The sequence below is a fragment of the Hemiscyllium ocellatum genome, chromosome 9, assembly GCF_020745735.1.
Source record: "Hemiscyllium ocellatum isolate sHemOce1 chromosome 9, sHemOce1.pat.X.cur, whole genome shotgun sequence".
NCBI classification, from domain to species: domain Eukaryota; kingdom Metazoa; phylum Chordata; class Chondrichthyes; order Orectolobiformes; family Hemiscylliidae; genus Hemiscyllium; species Hemiscyllium ocellatum.
In genome coordinates, this window is record NC_083409.1 from 48285651 (window position 1) to 48305707 (window position 20057).

Here is a 20057-nt window from a genome sequence, read left to right on the forward strand (position 1 = left end):
GCTGCCTCTGTTTTTCTCCTGGAAGCAACTGATGAGAGGTGACCTAAAATAGGATTGTCGGCAATTATCGAAAGTAGGTACAGCGAGAAAGTTTGCTCTTGTAGTAAATGCATAACTATAGGTTATCGGTATGAGTCTACACTAAATCTTGTTGGGAATTTAGAAGAACTTTCTTTATCAAAGAGTGGTTAAAAATACGGAACTAGCTCCCACAGTGAGTAGTTGAAGCGAATAATAAAGATGCATTTAAGAGATAACTAGATAAACCTAAGGGAGAAAAGAATAGATAATTACGATAGCAGAGATAGATGAGAAATGATGGAACAATCAGAAACTGTGCATGGACTGGTTGGGCCACATGATCTATTCTGTGCAGTTTAATCTTCCAGTTCTGACAAAAGGCTAGCCCTGTCCTTCCACTCATGAGAATCACCTGAATTACAGAATCTTCCCAAAAGTTTTTTGCTCTTATTTCAATTTTTGCTGCTTCAGATTTTTGGGGGTTTTTAGGCCTGTATTGCAAAAGGATTAAAGTATTTTGTGCAGATTTGGTCTCTTTATTGACAGAAAGGAAATGCTTGCCTTAAAAGGAAATTAACAATGATTGATCAGACATATTCCTGGGATGGTGGGATTGTCCTGGAAGGACAGAATCAGCAGACTGCACCTGTATTCTTGAGAGTTTGGAACAATGAGAGTTGATATCTGAATCATGAAAAGTTCTTCGAGGGTTTAACAGGATAGATGCTGAAAGGATGTTCTGACTGCCTAGATTAACTGGATTGAGTATCAGAATAAGGTAGACCATTCACAAATGGAACTAAGGAATTTCTTCATTCAGAAACCAGTGAATCTTAGGAGTTCTGTCTACCTAAGAGTACTGTGGTGTTTCCACAATTAAGTATATTCTGGATGAGATTTCAGGGGTTTTAAGGAAAAGGTAGGAAAGTGGAGTTGAGGATTGCTAGATCAGCAATGATCTTCAATGGTGGCATAGAATTGATGGGCTGAATGGCCTACTTCTCTCTCCTATGGTTACTAGGAAAATGATGTTGAGAAAGGTCAGTCATAATCTAGCTGAATGGAAGAGCAAATTCAAAGAGCTAAATGGCCTACTGGTACTATTTTCTACATTGCTTTGTATCTTTGGACCATTCTAGTTAGGAAGTGGGGCACTAACAACTCAATGCACTAAAACCCAAGGGTTAAGAATTGCCGATGTAATCTAGCGACTGACTGACCTACCAATAATCATTTTCAAAAATAGGAGCCCTTCCAGAATTTTGAGTTGCATCACTCTCTCTGTGAGCTGATGTACCATGCTTAAGATTAAAATCTAATCAACCTCATACATCGAAAACAGTGGGGTGGGAGCTACACATACCATGATGAAGGTATAAATTTCAAATTTATCCAGGCAGCTTCAGCCATTTAAATTCCAAGTTATGATTTTGAAGTAGTGTGGTTTGGCTTTGCTTGCTATACGTGATAAATTAATTGTATCTTTACAGGGAGAACTGCCCTCATTTTATTAACAGTGGAAATCATTTCTTTAATTTTCAGAATTCTCCCAACAACATGAGCAGCATTACTAATCCTCCAGGCACTCCAAGGGATGACGGTGAATTAGGAGGCAATTTTCTCCACTCCTTCCAAAATGATAATGTGAGTATCTGTGAAGGTCAGAGAAGAATGCTCATATTACAAGTAACCATGGCAGATTTTGCTTCGTATAATTTCAAAGAATGAAATTCTTTGTATCACTCAATTTCCTTTCTGGCATATTTGTTAAAATACATTTATTCAAAATTACAAGATGACCAGTTGTTTGATGGTTAGTTGTACCTGCTTTGTATACAACTGTCTGTGTTAGAGACAATTGAAGTTGCAAAACATTTGTCTCCTTCAACATTTCTTATCTATGTGCCCAACACAAAATTCCTCCAACTGGAAACAGAAAACTGACCAATTGAGAGTGGGATAGCTTTGGATTTAAATTTCAGTTTGTGCAGAGATGGTAAGCCTCAGCTACAATCTGCCCCAGAATTCCATGCTGAAGGAGAGCAAGTGCACCAGTATGGTCATTAAGGAAGAATAGGATTAGGCTTTACTGTGACACTTTATCGCCACTAAATAGATTGAAGTATTTTACAGAACAGAGCAAGACTTTATGGCCCATTAAGCATGTTTGCTCTCTGCAAACATCATTCCCCATACACTCTCTCTGTTTTTTTTATCTTACAAAGTGTCCTTTCTCATCACCCTTCTGGTGATAGTCAGCAAATTCTGTTTTCAAGTCAGCCATGATTATTAGAATCCATAAAAATAGATAGTTTCAACTATTATGTTCTTTCACTTGCTGAAAATATTTGTAATCTTTTACTTGATCAAAACTGTCCTGTTGAAGACTTCTGTAAAATTTCCACCTAACTATTGAGTTCTAATGAAAAGAATCCCTAGTTTCTAATAAGAGTCTGAAATGCTGAAAAGCTGTCAGAACTTGAAGAAGCCAAGCACAAAATGAGTCATTACCCTTGGGAAGAAAGATTAAGGACGGGAAAATGGAGATGGGTAAAATCGATTTTTAACAAAAGACATTTATTTTAATTCCCAAGTGCTGGTCATTTTCCCTTTTTGCAGCGAGGATTTTACACGGATCACAAAATGCAGTAGTGTGCTGAGGTGAATAAGGTGGGAATTACTTATCTCAAAGAAGAAATCAGTAACTTCGCACAACAGTCAGTTTGCAAGAAAAGATCTTGAATTGAAGATACAATTTTTTTCTTCCGAATGGAAGATCCAATTCTTTAGTAAATATTTACTAAATTGTTGAACTCGAGCTTGTTCTTGCATGGAGCTCTGATTCTGTTGGAGAGGGTAGGAAGTAAACATTAGAGAATGGGAGGAGTTGGGGGGTGGTTACATGAAGGTTAAATTACACTCATGCCCCTGGCTTGGAACTCCTACAGTTATTGGAGACCCATAACTTGATTGCTCAGCTTTCTGTCAGTATGAAGGAGAGGGGAATCTGTCTTTAAATGAGGGAGCAATTCCCTCCATGGTAGTGGGGATTGAATGATTGCTTATGGCTGAACAGCCAACTATATTTGCAGATCTGCCATGTTTAGTAGAACCCAGATTTTCTGAATTGGTCTGGTGAAGTTGTATGGTTCCAACCCATGTAATCTTTGTCACTTTCTTTCAGTATTCCCCCAGCATGACGATGAGCGTGTGATTTTTCCCCTTCCCCCTTCTCCAGGACCAGAATGATGAAACGGCTGCCCTCTGGAAGATTAAAGAACGTATGCAAGAAGCAGTTCAACGTGTTGACGAGGAACTGGGGGCAAAACCCCAATTTTGAGTTTCACGCAATAAAAAGGCTGAACTTCTTTTATTCCATAAACATGAAGGACAAAAAAAAATTCAAGACATAAAAACCCTTCTCCTGGAAGGACTGTACGTTACACATCGCATCTTTTTGAAGCAAAGAAAAAAAAATGTAAACGCCTCTAGCACCCGAACAGACCTCCTCTGCTTCATCCTTTGAACCCGTGTATTTTTGTGCTGAACTGAATAAGGCGCTAGTCTAGGTATAAGATCCGATGTTGTCCATATTGTAGCCATTTTATCTGGGACGTTTACACAATGTGGTTTACTTTCGAAGACCTTTTTTTTTGGTGGCACAGATTTTTTTTTCTTGCTTCTGTGAGCCCTCCTCTCCAGTTGCAAGGTGTTAATCAGTGGCTTGTTCCATACCTGTGTAGCTGAACGATGATTTGTGCAGTGGGTTGCAGATTGAGAGGATCGTATATCTTTTCCCCAACTCCCGCTATTCTTCCTTCCCCGCGCCCACACGTACATTCACACCTCGAATCTGGATTGGTTCAATCCTCTTAACCTTTATCGATCCAGAGGAAAACTTTGTACGCAAGAAAGAGACAACTGCAGACACGTGATTGAGAGGATAATAAACAGTTTTAGTGGCACTACAATCGTGCTGGGATCTCTGTACAGTTACACTACCTGTAGATGGTCTTTTGTTTAAACCCACTTCTATACAATGTGTATCAAGTTATGTAAAATATTATCTTGCCTGGACAACCCTTGTGCTGATTCTTGATAACATTGTAGCTGTTCTGTGTTTCTTACCTTGTAGTCTGGTTATAAAAAAGAAAAAAAATTCTACATTGTAGTTTTGTGTTCAATATTTGTTGCTAATGTTTTATTGAGGGATGTTTTTTCTGCACCCCTTTACAGAGTTTTCAGGAACGTCAACTGTGTTTATTGTGCTGACTGCAGGTTATGGGATGTTACCATACTTTGTTTTTGTTTTTTGGGGGGTGGTGGGGGTTGGGGGAAATAGCAAGATCTTTCTAAATGAATTGCCTTTTTAGATGTGTTTAAAATCATTCTAACTGTGTTTAGCTGTAGAGTTGCTGAACAAGTATGTAAATCTCCTATTTGCAGTCAGATTGGAACATACTGATGAAATTTTGGTGTTTTACTGTAGATTTCGGTCTTCAGCAAATCGTGCATTTTAAACTGAGAAAAAAAGACAAGTCTGGCAAATGTAATTTTACAAATTCGCTAAATTATTGTCTTCATTGGGTTGGTTTTGAATGAAACGGTTCTTTTCTCCAACGCTGTAATAAATATAAACATAAAACTTAATTTTGATTCTTTTCTGCTAACTCGTTGACACTTGCTGCCTAAATGATTGGTGCAAGAGGTAAATTTTTTTTTTCCTTTTAAAAACAAGTTCTTCCTCTTAAGATTTTGGCAAAGTTAAGAGTTTCTATTGAAATTCTATCCCTCCTATTCGGTATAGGAAAGTGGAACACAGTAGCTGGAAATGGCTGTTTGTTTAAGATGTGATGATCGTACAAGGAAGATTCCTTCAATCATTAGATAAAGCTCTGGAATTTTCACCTGAAAAGGGCAAAAGGAATTTGTTATGAAAATAGGAGGCTGGGGAGAGTGCACAGTGGACCAACTCCGCACAATGCACTTTTACCCAAGTAGCTGGGCTTGAATGTAGACCAAGGCTAATGATCAAAACATGGTTATGTGGAAATGAGTTTCTGAGGTCTTGCCTTGACTTGTAAGAAGTTGAAACTGTAGCATAAATTGCCTGAATTGGAGACAATGTTGGTACTCTGAATGGATATAGGATGAGAAGGGAAATAAAGATCACACATTGGTACAGACCAGATGACAAAGGAAATTTTTTTTAATTTTGGGAGAATTGAGAGTGTGGAAAAAGCTAGCTAAAAATATAAATTTAATAACTTTTGCAAGTATATAAAAAGGAAAGGAGTATCTCTAGTCCCCCACGAGACTGGGGAATTAGTACTGGGGAAAAAGAGCAATAATGGAAGAGTTGACCAGGTACTTTGTACCAGACTTCACTGTGGAAACACACAAAATTCCCAAGAATGGTTGAAAATCAAGAAGGAAAAGGGAGGAGTGAATGTAAAGCCAACAGATCATTAGATGCAAGGGTAATATATTGGAGCTGAAAGTTGACGAGTTTCCTGAACCTGATGGCCTGTATCCTAGAGGATTAAATAGCAGCAGAGATAGTGAATGCATTGATTGCAATTTTCCAAAATTTCCTGGATTCAATGCCAGTCACAGCAGAGTGCAAACTGCAATCATAACACCTCAATTTAAGAAAGTAGGAAGACAAAAAATGAAACTATAGTCCAGCTAGCAGTGTTTACCATAAGGAAAATGTTCGTTTGTTATTAAAGAGACAGAACATTTAGACAATAGTAATATGTTCTGACAGAGTCAAGATGGTTTTGTGAAAGGAAAATCATATTTGACTAATTTCAGATTTCTTTGAGGAAATAGCAAGCAGTGTGGATAAAATAGAACCAGTTTGTTTAGTAAATTTGAATTTGATAAGGTATGACATAAAATATTAATGTACAGGATAAGAGTCCATGGCATTAGCAATAGCATATTAGCATAGATATAGAATTGGATAGTTCATAGGCTACAAAGTGTCAGGCTAAATGGACCATTTTACAGTTAGCAAACTGATGCTACAGGGATCAGTGCTGGATCTTCAGCTATTTACAATCCATATTAATGACCGATAGCTGAAGACATGAAAATAGGCAATTATGAGGAGGACAGACTCTACAAAGCGATATAGATAATGAGCAAACATTTAGCAAGTGGGGTATAATTTGGTTGGAAGAACAGAAAAACGATATTACTTAATTGGAGAGAAAATTCAGAAACTCTTGGTACAGAAGGAGCTGGTTGTCCTATAAATGAATCCCAAATCTGCGCAATTACATCATGTACTTAGGATGCCAAATGAAATGTTATCCTTTTTATTCCATTCCCTTGTAATAAAGTAGGGAAACTTTTGTTAATAACTATATGGGAATCAGTAAGGCTACATCTGGGGTAATACAATGGACTTTGAGAGAGATAATTGCATTGGAAGCAGTTTGGAAAGGATTCACTTGGGCTGATTCCTAAAATGACAGGATTTCTTTCCGGGAAAAGGAAGAGCCCTATTCTCATTGGAGTTGAGGTGTTTTTTAAAAAATAAAATTATTCGTAAGGTATGGGTATCTCTGGGTAGGCCAGCATTTATTGCCCATCCCTAGTTGCCTTTGAGAAGGTGTCAGTGAGTTGCAGCCTTGAACTGATGCAGTCCGTTTGCTGTAGGGACACACAGTGCCATTAGAAAAGGAATTCCAGGATTTTGACCCAGTGATACTGATTAGAAAGACAGTCTATTTCCAGTGAGTCACTTGGAGGGGAACTTGCAGAGAGTATGTATCAAATGCCTTCGTACTTCTAGATTGTAATGTTTATGGGTTTGGAAGATGCTGACTATGGATCTTGGGTGAGTTTCTGCATTGCATCCTATAGATTGTTTATACTGCTGCTGCGATTCATGGTGGAGGGAATGTTGCCCTAGTCACCATGGAGTTTACATGGATATTCCAGTTCAGTTGGTGATCCTTTTGAAACATCCACTCTGAGGTGTTTTGGGAGGGTTTCCCTATTGTGGGGACACAACTTTAAAGGGATCTTCTATTTAAGATGGACATGAGGCAATTCTTCCAAGCATTGTGAATCTTTGGAAATATCAAAGATATTGATATTGAACAGTGGTAGCTGAGTCATTGAATATACTTAAGAAGGAATTAGATTTTTGATTGATAAGGTAGTTGAGGGTTATGGGCCAGGAAAGGAAATTGAGTCATGGCCATAATTTTATTGACTCATAGAACAGTCTAGGTGGACCGAATATGATACTTGTGCTCTCATTTCTTCTGTAATGTAATTGGAACTCTTTATAATGTGATATCTTTTGAGATATTTGAGAGACCATGCTAAAATGTTGTATTAAACCATTTTGTCTTTTACCTGTAGCCTGACACAGGAGTTTATACTGGGTGCCTGAGACTAGAAGTATTCTGTTCTTGCGCATTAAGATTTCTTACCCGAAGTGTAAAATTTTGCAATGAAATACTCAGGAATGTCCTTATCAATCCTAACTGAAATAGGGAGACTTTTGCATGGGAAAGTGCAATTTGTAATGTGGAGTCAAAATGATCAATAAATTGATAACTGCAAACATTCAGAATAGGAATATAACATTACAATCACAGCCTCATTAATCACTTGCAAAAAATATTTTCATGCTTTAATTTCAGGACGTGTGTTTTTCTGTATTCACGGTTCTAATGCTAATCCTGAATCTTCAGTCCATTACTTATTTGTACACAGGTTTTCAAGCACTCGCCACCTTTAAAAACCTTTTGTAACTTTGGAAAATCTGTTGGTATTAGGTGGAGAGCCTCACCCATGTTGAATACACAGATGGTATCGCCAAGGATGCAAAGTAACACCACCCTGACAAGACCATGTGACAAAATTTCTCCAAAGGAACCAGCGTGGAAAAGGAATGAAAAGTGAACAAAATCTTGCCTGTATGGTGGACTCCAAAGTAATGCATTTGAAATTAAAACTCTAACTGCATTCCTCTGCAAGTATTATACAACAACTGTACTGAACAAATGTTCTATTAATTTGAACAGTGTAAAAGGAAATAAATTTATAAATTATTGAACAGGAATACAAACTAATAAATTAGGAAGCGCAAATCAGAAAATAAATACAAATGCTGAAAGTAAATGAATGCAGAGAAAATTAGCTTCCAAATTGCAGAAAGGAGACAAATGAAGCTTATAAAGCTAGAAAATCAAATGCGTGAAAAATGGTGAAGCCAGTTAGCTTATGCATTTAGTCAGTGTTAAACTTATGCATTTGCTTTGCATTGTGAAATTAAGGATGACATAATCCTGAATTTAATGTAAGGCAAAGAGATGAATTGACTGTGTGCAAACAATTTGTTAAATATGAGAATATTTACTACTATGGGGAGAATGGAAAAGCAGAATATTTAACTGTGAAAAGAAAACAGAATGAAGAGTGATCTGGGATGCATCACAGAATGTTCATGTATAAGGATACGGAGCTTTGGCCTTCCTGCAAAGGGGCTGGAGTATAAAAATGGCAAAGTCTTTCTAAACCATGCAGGATATCGATAAGACCATGCCTAGGGTACCATGTACAGTTTTGATTTTCTATACGTAGCAATATGTACTTGGAGTGGAGGCACTTCAGAGCAGTTCAGTAGTTTGACTCCTACGCTGAAGAGATTACCTTGTATAAAAAGACCGATTTCCATACTCATTGGCATCTAGCAGAATGAGTGGTGATCTTATTTAACCATAAGGTTCGGTAGGACTTTACAGGGTAGATGCTGAAAGGATGGTTCTTTCAGTGAGGAATTGGGAAACAGGAGAGTTTCAAAATAAGGAGGCTCCCATTTAAAATGAAAATGAGGCATCTCTTGTGGAGTGGGGAGGGGTTGTTAATCTTTAGTATTCTCTATCTCAGAACAGTGGGTAGAACACTGAACATATTCAAGATGAATTTAAAGACAACTTTTTGATATATCTTAAATTGAGATTATTTGGGCAGGATTATGGAATTAAGGCCACAATTAGATCAGCCACAATGTTATTGAATGGTGGAGCAGATTAGAAGATCCAAATGACCTATTCCTCTTCCTCTGCTTTAAGTAAATAAGCCTGGATCTCATAAATTGTTTCTGTGCATTGTTTTATAGAATAGGTTAGTCTGTTTGTAGCAGTATGGTGAAACATCCTTTTGCTGTTTCACAGTTGCCTGTATTTATTGGAGTAACCATTGTAAAAGTTGCAATCAACGCAAACTGGGAATCTGTGAATATTGCAGTTGCATTTGATGGAATTCAGTCATTTTTATTTTGTATTTAGCATGCTGGTGATATTTCCTGTAGTAAATACAAAGGTATGCCCAGACTTAATTTTGGTGGGGAACTTCAGTTGAAAAGCCAGAGTCCATTACAGCAAAACATTACCAGTTTTGGAAAGTAAAGGGCTGGTGGCAGAAAGTCAAGTCATTACATTGTTAATTTTAAGTATTAATAAACAGGATAAGTGCACCAAAATCAAGAAGTTCTCATTTTGAATACCACCATTAGAGGCAAAAGAATTGATTTGACATGATTCATTTGATGTTGGTTTTGATGAAATTCAAAACTACTTGCGTTATTTTATTTCCAGAAGATGTTTCAATTCTAATAATGTAACCCTTAGTGCTCATTTTGTCTTTAATAAAACATGTTCAGTTTTTAAAGGGGAAATGTTAAGTGTTGTTTAAAGTTTGTGTAGAATCTTGAACGTTCAACTTGAAAGTACCAAATCATATTTCCCTCTTTCCCCTATCACTCATCATTTCGTGCCTCTTCTGAGGTTCATAGGAAATTGACTATGGTCTACATGCCCTTTATCCGTGCTGCGCTGAAGGTAATCAGTGGGACTTCAAAGTCTTGAAGTTTGTGATACATCTGTGATTCTACAGCAGGTGGCATTGCTCCATCCACCCCAGACCTGTCAACGTCTCTTTCTAGGAGAATGTAAGCAAATTGCATTTATTGATTTTACGTCCAGACTGAGATCAGTCAACTTTGCACAGAAATGGACCTCTACTGGACAAATTTGAAGATTTTGAACATGTCAGGTTGTAAGTTTGCTAGCTGAGTGGGTAGATATGTTCTCAGATGTTTCGTCACCATGCTAGGTGACATCATCAGTGAGCCTCTGATGAAGCGCTGGTGTTCTGTCCCTTTTGCTATTTATCTGCCTTGGTCTGTTGTGATATCGTTTTCCATTCTGTTTCTGAGAGGTTAGTAAACGGGGTCCAAATCAATATGTTTGTTAGTGGAGTTCCAGTTTGAATGCCAGGCCTCTAGGAATTCCCGTGCATGTCTTTGTTTAGCCTGTCCCGGGATGAATATGTTGTCTCACTTGAATGGTGTCCCTCTTTGTGTATGGATAGTACTGATAGTTGGGCATGTTGTTTGGTGGCTAGTTGGTGCTCTCATAACCCAGTGGCTAGTTTGCTGCCCGTCTGTCCAGTGTAATGTTTGTTGCAGTCCTTGCAGGGTATTTTGCATATGATTTTGTTCTCCTGGTTGTTGGTACAGAGTCCTTAAAATTCATCAGGAGCTGTTTTAGCGTGGTGGCAGATTTGTGGGCTACCATGATACCTGGGGGCTGGAGTAGTCTGGTAGTCATCTCCAAGATGTCTTTAATGTAAGGCAGGGTGGCTAGTACTTCTGGGCATGTGTCGTCTTGTGTGGGAATCTGTGGACTGTGCTTATCGGATGCCCGTTCCTGGATACGTTGTGCAGGTAATTTTTCTCTACTCTGAAGGGAACTACAAGAAGCCGAGAAAACACATCTGTATACAATGTATTCAGGAATAACGGGTACCTGATAAATGCAGTCCACCGGTTCCCACACAAGTCAACACAGTACACAACAATACTAGCCACCCTGCCATACATTGGTTGTCATGTCAGAGATGTCTTGAGACTACTACAGCCCCTAGGCATCATTGTCTCCACAAACCCACCACCACACTGAAACAGCTCCTGATGATTTTAAAGAACTCCATATTTAAAATCTGATTGAAGATTTGTAGCTCGGGTATCCGTTGTTGTGGTTCTGCTCGCCAAGCTGGAAGTTTTTGCTGCAAACGTTTCGTTCCCTGGCTAGGGAACATCATCAGTGCGGTGGGAGCCTCGTGTGAAGCGCTGCTTTGATGTTTCTTCCGGTATTTATATTGGTTTGTTCTTGCCGCTTCCGGGTGTCATTTGTGTCAGTTCCGGGTGTATCTGGACCCCAGATACAAATCACTGCAGCTGAAACTGACACCCGGAAGCGGCAAGAACAAACCAATATAAATACCGGAAGAAACATCAAAGCAGCGCTTCACACGAGGCTCCCACCGCACTGATGATGTTCCCTAGCCAGGGAACGAAACGTTTGCAGCAAAAACTTCCAGCTCGGCGAGCAGAACCACAACAACTCCATATTAACAACTAGGAGAACAAATGTCATATACAAAATACTCTGCAAGGTCTGCAACAAACATTACATTGGACAAATAGGCAGGAAGCTAGTCACCAGAATGTGAGAGCACCAACGAGCCACCAAAAGACATGCCCAACTATCATTAGTATCCATACGCACAGACGAAAAGGGACATTAGTTCGAGTGAGACAACACATTCGTCCTGGGACAGGCTAAACAAAGACATGCACAGGAATTCCTAGAGGCCTGGCATTCAAACAGGAACTTCATTAACAAACTTATTGATTTGACCCCATTTACCAACCTCTCAGAAAAAGAACTGGAAGTAATATCACTCACCACAACAGACCAAGACGGATAAGTAGCAAGTGGGACAGAACACCAGTGCTTCATCAGAGGCTCACTGATGTTACCTAGCGCAGTGACAAAACATCTTGAGAACAAATCTACCTGCTTAGCGAGCAAATTTACAATCTGATCCAAAACCTGAGCTACAAATCTTCTCCAAAATCACAGTTTGAACATGTAACTACTAGACACTCATGTTCAGTAGAGCTGATTGCATTGAGAGAATAATTAATATTAGCAGATTTTTTTAAAATTGAGACTGAGTAGTTAACTGAGGTATCTGTGATATAAGAAAAATCATTTCCAATCAAACAAATTGTAAATCAAAAAAAAACTCATGGGAGCTGATAAATATGTCAGTTGTTAAACTGTCTATCTTGGCATTTCTGGTAGCTGCCTCCCAGATTACCTGTTATGTCCCTCTTTGGTGGGGAAATATGCACATTTAGATCAAGTAAGTTTTGAACTTGTAGCATTAAACATGATGTGCTTAAGAATGATTTGTGTTAATATTTGATCAATGGTTCTGATTCAGTGATTTATTTTTTGTTCTGTTCCTAAATTATTAAAGCATGACCGGTGTTGAAGCATCTCTTTTTGGAAAATATTGTAAAGAAGTAACCTAATTTTCTCAACTGCTGCTATTATTTTGAAGCAAATGTGAAGGAAATAGGAGTTGTTCAAAAGCATTTTTGTGTAAAATGTTAATTACATTGCTGAGACACGCACTATCCCTTCTGTAATTCGCTCTTTCCTCCTATTCTGAACTTTACTGGCAGCAGTCATTAACTTTGTACTTGTTGTTTCATGTAAGTTTTTGAAGCTATGTAGCAGAGTGCACCATAGCATGTACTCTACTCACATCCAGAAGTCTTTCCATAATCCTAATTGCTTGAAAACCCTGTTTGCACAGGGTATTATGTTGGGTCAGAGACTTCTACATCTCATTGGAACTGTGTGATTTGTCATCATAGAAGAATATGTTTACTGAAAATAGTCAAATGCTGGATTCAATAAACCAGGTGGGAAGTGAGTGTAAGTGTAACCTGTTTGAGAGTGCCAGTTATACAATAAATTATCGGTACAATTCATTAAAGCAAATAGTGCAAGCTTGTTTAATAGATACTTAGTAAATCTTTGCAGAACAGAAATTAAGGAATGAGACAAGGTTGGTGGAAAGGATCGCCACAAAGAATGTGAAACAAGCGATTCAGCCCAACTGGTTATTGCTGGATTTTAATGTTTTTGCAGCAAACTGTTGAGTCCACTGGTCTCATGTTAAAAATGCAATGCATCAGCAAACAAATTGGAAGTTGGTGCATGCTGATAAGATTGTAAAATCCAACCTTACAAGAATGAGAGATAAATAAAAGGAAAATTGGCCCAAAAATATGATCCAGATGGGAAAAAAATTGTTTGTGTTGCTCTGCATACAACTAATTATAGATACATTTATGTCTTTGTAGTGAATATAGGTTCATTGTGTTTTCTACCTTTTAAAAAAAACCAAATAGGATCAGTTGCATTGAAGTTATGAAAGTGTTTTTGAGAAATTCTGGTTCCACTGTTTCCACTGTTTTAAAAAAAATCAATTCTGTTTCACTCCATCTTGTCTCTAGTTATTTTCTTGTGGCTTTTTAATGATTATCATTAGAATATGTTCTCAATACTAATTGCAGTCACTGATTAAATCTGCTTTCTGTATATCATTATAAATATGAACAAATCTTTTGTGAGGAAACCTTAATAGAGGTGGATTTGTGATACTTAGGAATATTGTCCACTTAATTCTACTCCCTTTCAAATGTCACTGTGTAATGTAAGTTGCTGCATACTGATGACTGACATTTTGAAGAGTGTGTGCTGCCATTGTATAATAAATGCTCTTAGCTGGAGTGAGTCAGTCTTTATGTAACACTTAAAAGTAAATTGGGTTTGACAGTGAATTATTCCAAACAAACTGTCAAGTATGGAATACTGAGTTCTATAGAAATGTTTTAATGTTGCATTGAAGGCAAATTACTACTTTAAATGTGCAATCTGCTAAAGGAAAGTAAAACTATATTTACATGTTCTATCCTGCATTTTACGGACATTAGTGTCATAGTCTGTTGCTACTTTGTTAAATGTCTTCTCGAAATCTAAGTATACCTGTGCACAAGTTCCCTTTGTGTTGCTTGTTACTGCCTCAGTTTTTAATTAGTTTCTCTGCATTTAAAAAATTTGCTTCTCTAAAAATAATTAATTCTACTCATAATATATGTATTCTGCCAATATTTGGCCGAGTCAGTTAACCTCTTTTTGCAGATTCTTTGTGATTGTATAAATCAGTCAGGGTCTTTTTCAATTCTAGGAGCTTTCCAATCCTGATTGTATCTTCACTTTGATCATCTTCAATATCTGTGATTTCAAACTTACTGCTGCTCTATATGATCATTTCAGGACCTTCCTGCTGATTTACTTTTCCTTCTTGGAAATGTTCATCTCCCGTTATCTCTAAGTGATTTTTTTTTACTTCAGACTGAGAGTTGCTTTTGTATACTGTGTCCAACAAGTCAATGTTATATGTATCTTGTGTATAAGTGAAGAGTGTTAGTATGTTTTCTGCTGTTATTTGCTGGTTTGCTCTTTTTCAGCCTATCCTACTGGTCAGCAGTAATGTGAAAAAAAAGAGTCACATGAACAAGTCCTTATCAATACACAATCTCTCCAACAGCAAAACTCAACTCTTCCTCCTCATAGTGACACGAGACTGGGCCCCTTACCCCAAGGATAAAACTTTAAAGACAACACTCGGGAGGTTTGGCACCTAGACAAGCAGTATGGGCACACCCTGATGTTTAACCAAACACCCACTTATGGTCTAATAGCTCTACTGCTTTGTAGATACCTCAGAAAAGCTAAAGGCTAAGAAAGTAAATACTGACAGAACTTCTGGAGTGGAACTGAACTGCGAATTGAATGTGCTATTCTAGTTCCGGCTATTCCGACATCCAAGCTGACACTAAACATTGTGTTTTGAATTTCTTTGGACTCACTGGTGGTTGATAGGTTGAATCTGATGTTTGTGAGACCCAGTGCTTCTGTAAATTTGGCCCAGTCTGTAGTTGCAGTTTGACTGTAGAGTATCAACAGGGAATACAGTAGCCATGATAAGCCCAACCTAATTGGTATTAAGAACAGATATTATGGACCTCCTCCAATGGTGAGAAGGACAATGGTATTGCACTTGTCAGCTACCAGCTACTTTACATTGGGCAGCTGCTGACGAGTAAGATGCTGACCTGCCATAGGCCATCTGTTTCAACAGGTTCTCAAGTTTCGAATCATTATTCAACCAGTGTTGGAATCCATGGCACCAGAAAACAAAAACAAAAAAATACCTATTCTTTGAGCTGGAACGTAAGTACAACGTACATGAATTGATGGGCAATTGGCAGCACAAGATTGTTAGAGAACGTGAGAAGCTGAATATAGGCATAACTTCCCTACAAAAGACCTGTTTCACTGAACGTGGATTGCTGAAAGAAAATTACGTGTTCATCCAACGGGGAAGGATTTCATAGGCAGAGAGAGTCTTTTCTGTTTGAAACACAATACACTCATTTATAGGCATCTCTTCCTCAAAAATAAGGTTCATAAGATGTGTTCTCCATTATGTAACTGTGCACCACTACAGAGGCAAAATACCAGGCCTAGAAAGGGCTTGAAGCCATTATCAATAAAACACCTAAGTCAGAACATCTGGGGGATTTCAGTGTAAACTTGGGCATAGACAATGAGACAAGGCCCTTCTGTTTAGATGTCATGGCTATGAAAGGGTAAATGAGAATAGATGGTCTGCCTGCAATTTGCTGCTACAATAAGCAATATGCAATTAATGCATTGTGTCAGAATAATTCATGCCAGAAGACACACGAGATCAGGCATTGGCACTGTCTAGCTGCGCCCCTCTGAGCAGAAAGAAATGCCATGATCTTATCTAAGTCGGCCATAATGTCTGCTCAGACAAAAGCCGACAGTTCCTCAGCTTCACTGAAAAGGTACTTTGTAGAAATTTCAAAGAATGCTGGAATGAAGTGGAACTTATATTGAGCCTCCACCTACAATATCAAGCACTCAACACGTGAAACCTGGAAAACTGATGAATTATTTGAGGTTGGCATCACTACGATGTCTTTGAAACGAAGTGGTCCACTTGCTAAATACAAGAGAGATCTGAGTGAGAAGACTCTACAAATGCACCAAGTCAAGTCCAACAGACTACTACGTGTACCAACGATTACTGCTAATAAATTTTCCAGAATGGCCAAATGTCCTTCAACACAAGAACTGTTAGGGATATAAATGAAGGGATCAAAAGTTTAGACAACAAGGGTGGCCACAGCGATTGCAACACACTATCAAGACATGTTGCTGCTTAGTGTTGAGGGAGAACTATTTGCCTATGTCACCCTTGGCAGACAAGATTCCACTGTTTTGAACAAGCATTTTTGAACAAAGTGTTACTATACAACATTTGAAAAGTAATACAATCTGTAATAATCTGCATTGTATTTCTTAACACCTAGAATTTACATGCAATTATGGGTCAAACATAGAATGGTGGAAAAATGCAGTAATTCTGAAAGATGTTTGAAGTTTTTAAATATTTTTGACAGAGGCAGAGCCCAAGTGCAAGAGGAGTTGTTAATAGTGGCAAAAGAGAATAAGAGATGTCAATTGAGGTGTGAGAGGGAAAGAATGAATCCTCTACTAAGAGCAAATTAAACACACAAGACAAGAAGTGGAGGGAGAGAATCTAAGAAAAATAGAGAACAGACATTGTGATCAGTTTCTGAAATTAATGAATTCCATATTGAGATCGCGTGACTGTAAAGTGTCCAGACAGAATTGTTTCTTGAGCTTGCGTTGTGCTTTGTTGCAAAATTGCTCAATATTAACTCTTTCTATTTCCACAGATTGCTGCCACACCTGCTGAATTTCTCCAGCATTCAGTTTCAGATTTCCAAAGCATCTGCATTTTTTTTCTAAATTGGGAAGAATTGCTGATGCAGGAATTCAGAAATAAAAACAAATTTTTGGAAAAGCTCAGCAGGTTTGGCAGCATCTGTGCAGAGAAACCAGTTAACATTTTGGGTTCAGTGACCCTCAGGACTGCAGTTTTTGTCTGTTTTCTCTTTTTTTAATATATCCAGAGATACTTTTACACACTACCAAAGTTTCTTTTGATTTCCCCCAACAACATCTGATCACCCATTTTACATTCCTTCTTTATCCTCCACCACTAAACCACCTGTATTTCCAATTAAATTGGAAATTCTGGAATCCACAGTATTTTGCTTTTATTTGAGCAAACTGTCCTGCCTGCTGAAGCTGCTCAATGTGATTTCCGCTTTACTTGACAGCATGGCATTGGTGGATGTGAGCAGAAACAAAGAGGTCAGCTGGCTGAAAAGTGAGACCTGAAATTAAATAAACAGTGGAATCTCGATTATCTGGCATTCAGTTATTCGGATTTCAGATTATCTGAACAAGATAGCAAGGTCTCGATGCTTGGCTAAACTGTTATCTGGCATTCGATTAACCGAATGACATACTCCCTGCTCCTGTCCTTTGGACAATAGAAGTTCCTCTGTAATGGTGCACCTTTTCATCTCAATGTTCCTGTGCAGCAAATGTAGCATCAGAGTCAAGATTGGAGTGGTGCTGGAAAAGCACAGCAGGTTAGGCAGCATCCGAGGAGCAGGAAAATCAACGTTTCTGGCAAAAGCATTCATCAGGAATCAGGAAACATCGATTTTCCTGCTCCTTGGATGCTGCCTAACCTGCTGTGCTTTTCCAGCACCACTCCAATCTTGACTCTGATCTCCAGTATCTGCAGTCCTCACTTTCGCCTAGCAAATGTAGCATGTCAAAGTGGAGAGCTTGAGCTACACCAGGCAATGCTAAACAAACTATTAGCTTATGACATGGAAGCTTGCCCTTGGAGTTCATTGCTTAATGTGTTAAGCAATTGAAACAGAGAAGGATTTCTTCCATTTAGAGCTGTGGAATTTCAGTGGATGCTTGCTTTTGCTGAACAGGTGAAACTGTTACGATATCTGGAGGATCTTTTTTACATATTTTGACCTCCTGGAAACTATTCAAGAAAATATTTGTCTGATCAACCCCTTCACACCAGGCTTTCAACCTCTCTGGATATCCACTTTATGAACCTCCTTTTCCTTCACACTATTGAAATCACAGCTCTCCTAATATTAATTTATTTTTACCTGTGAGCTCCCTTTTGGCATCATTTAATCAATACTTTCTACTCATCCTCTTTGTTTTTATTGGATGCCTTGGCCTAAGATTAGTCAGTTCTCGAGTTTTTTTTAACCTCTGTGTAAGTTGTGAAAGTGTGTTCATATTTCCATTCATTCGTGGAGATTAATGTTAACAAGCTTTCTTTCGGATGTTGATAAACCCTGCATTTCCAGCATTTACCCATTAATGTTTTTAAATTCATGCTTCTGTACAAAGTGATTGGTCTAATTGAGGTTGGTTATATATGAAAAGGAAAACATACAAATTATGACAGCAACAAAAGAGAATGTCAAGCACAAATGAAATGAATACATCAGCTGCTTGCACAATGCATCATGTAGTATCTTACAGCAAACATCAGATGGCACTAGCAAGTTTCCTTTGCAGCTTTCACAAAACATATAATTAGCATTTGTTATATTTGGTTATCAAAGTGAAACCCAGGGCTATTTCTATAATGTTCATTTTGGATTAATGTGGTAGTCCTCTTGCAAATCAATGTCTTTCTAGACTTTTGTTGAAAACAATGTAATTCTGTTACAGAACATCTTTGACATGTTATTGTAAAATTCAATTTTCCTTCAGCGTACAAGAGGCAATTGGCAGATTATAATTCATCCACTGGTCATACACCTGACTTGGCTAAGTCCAAACATGATTGCAAGCATAAAGTACTTAGTAGCTTTTCCAGCAAGGTTATGTGGTATAACATGGGTGGAATTCTGATCTTGGTGAAGTCTACTGTCTCTCAGGATGTCTGGTCATTCATCAGACCTCGGAACAATATTCCAATTTAAAATGTTTTGTGTGTGTTTCTTGTGCAGATTTTCATGACTTTTCTCTTTAAACAGAAAGCACCGATATCAAATAGTATGTGCCTATGGATTCATAGTATACAAGTGCATTTCTTTAAACAATCCCTTTTCGTAGACTAAAAAGGTTGCTTGCACAATGGTTTGCAAATTTCATTCTAGCTAGTTCCATTTTTGACCATCGTTGCACATTCATTCCATCATAATCTTCAAAGCATTCAGGTATTCTAATGGCACATGCAAGTGTGCCAATACCACTGGACAGAGTTTACAGTACAAAAACAGTGCTGGAGAAACTCAGCAGATTTGGCAGCATCTGTATGGAGAAAAAGTGACACTTTGTCAGAGATAAAGACTCTGAAGGGTCACTGAACTCAAAACACTGATTCTGTTTTTCTCTCTGCAGATGCTGCCAGACCTGCTGAATTTTTTCCAACACTTGTGGTTTTATTTCAAATTTCCAGCATCCACAGCATTTTATTTTTTATTCTACTGTTTGCAGTAAGCACGTGTAGAGGTTCATCCTCTAGCAAAGATCTTGTTTAATTTGTGAGGTAGTTAACAAAAACTACAACATGCTCTGCTTTAAAATCTGTTGGTTTCGACATCTCTATTGCAGCTCTTGATTTATCTGGATCAAGGCAAAGTTCTTTCACTGTCAATATGATTGATTGGACTTCTGTGACCTCCAAAGAAAATGATTTTCAATCATCATATTATAACACCTCTGGGACAGATGTTACTTGAACCCATGCCATCTGGGCCAGGTCGGGACACTACCGTTCTGCCATAACACCTTACATTTGTTATCTTTGGCATAATTTTCTTCACTTTGAGGTTCATCTGATCTGGCTTCTTCTGTTGCATCTCCACATCCAAAGACTAGCATATCATCCATGATTGCTTTTACTCCAGTAGCCTGATTGTCGAATGCTGTGGATGCATTGATACAGTGGAAATGTGCAGCTTGTGTAACCTTGCCTCCTGAAGGTTACTGAAAACTGTTGCTTCCAGCTAACCTCATTTTCTGGTCTAGACTTGATGGTAGTTCTTTTTCCCTCGGATGGAGAATTTCAAGACTGGGGGCACATTTTAAGTTGAGAGGAGCGAGATTTAAAAAAGACAT

At 38.2% G+C, this 20057-nt stretch overlaps 1 protein-coding gene across 8 annotated transcripts in view; it reads left to right on the forward strand.

The window, feature by feature from the left end:
* The window catches only part of LOC132819011 (single-stranded DNA-binding protein 3), a 195420-nt gene extending 191235 nt beyond the window's left edge, over positions 1 to 4185 (forward strand). For 4 of the 8 annotated variants that reach the window (XM_060830250.1, XM_060830251.1, XM_060830253.1 and 1 more), the window contains 2 exons: positions 1564 to 1665; positions 3260 to 4185. In XM_060830250.1, the coding sequence (XP_060686233.1) occupies positions 1564 to 1665; positions 3260 to 3361 (204 nt within the window). In that variant the 3' untranslated portion in view covers positions 3362 to 4185. Of the gene's footprint in view, positions 1 to 1563; positions 1666 to 3205 lie in introns of all 8 variants that reach the window. The other 4 variants (XM_060830252.1, XM_060830254.1, XM_060830256.1 and 1 more) reach the window with 1 other exon arrangement.
* Positions 4186 to 20057: the final 15872 nt, after the last annotated feature.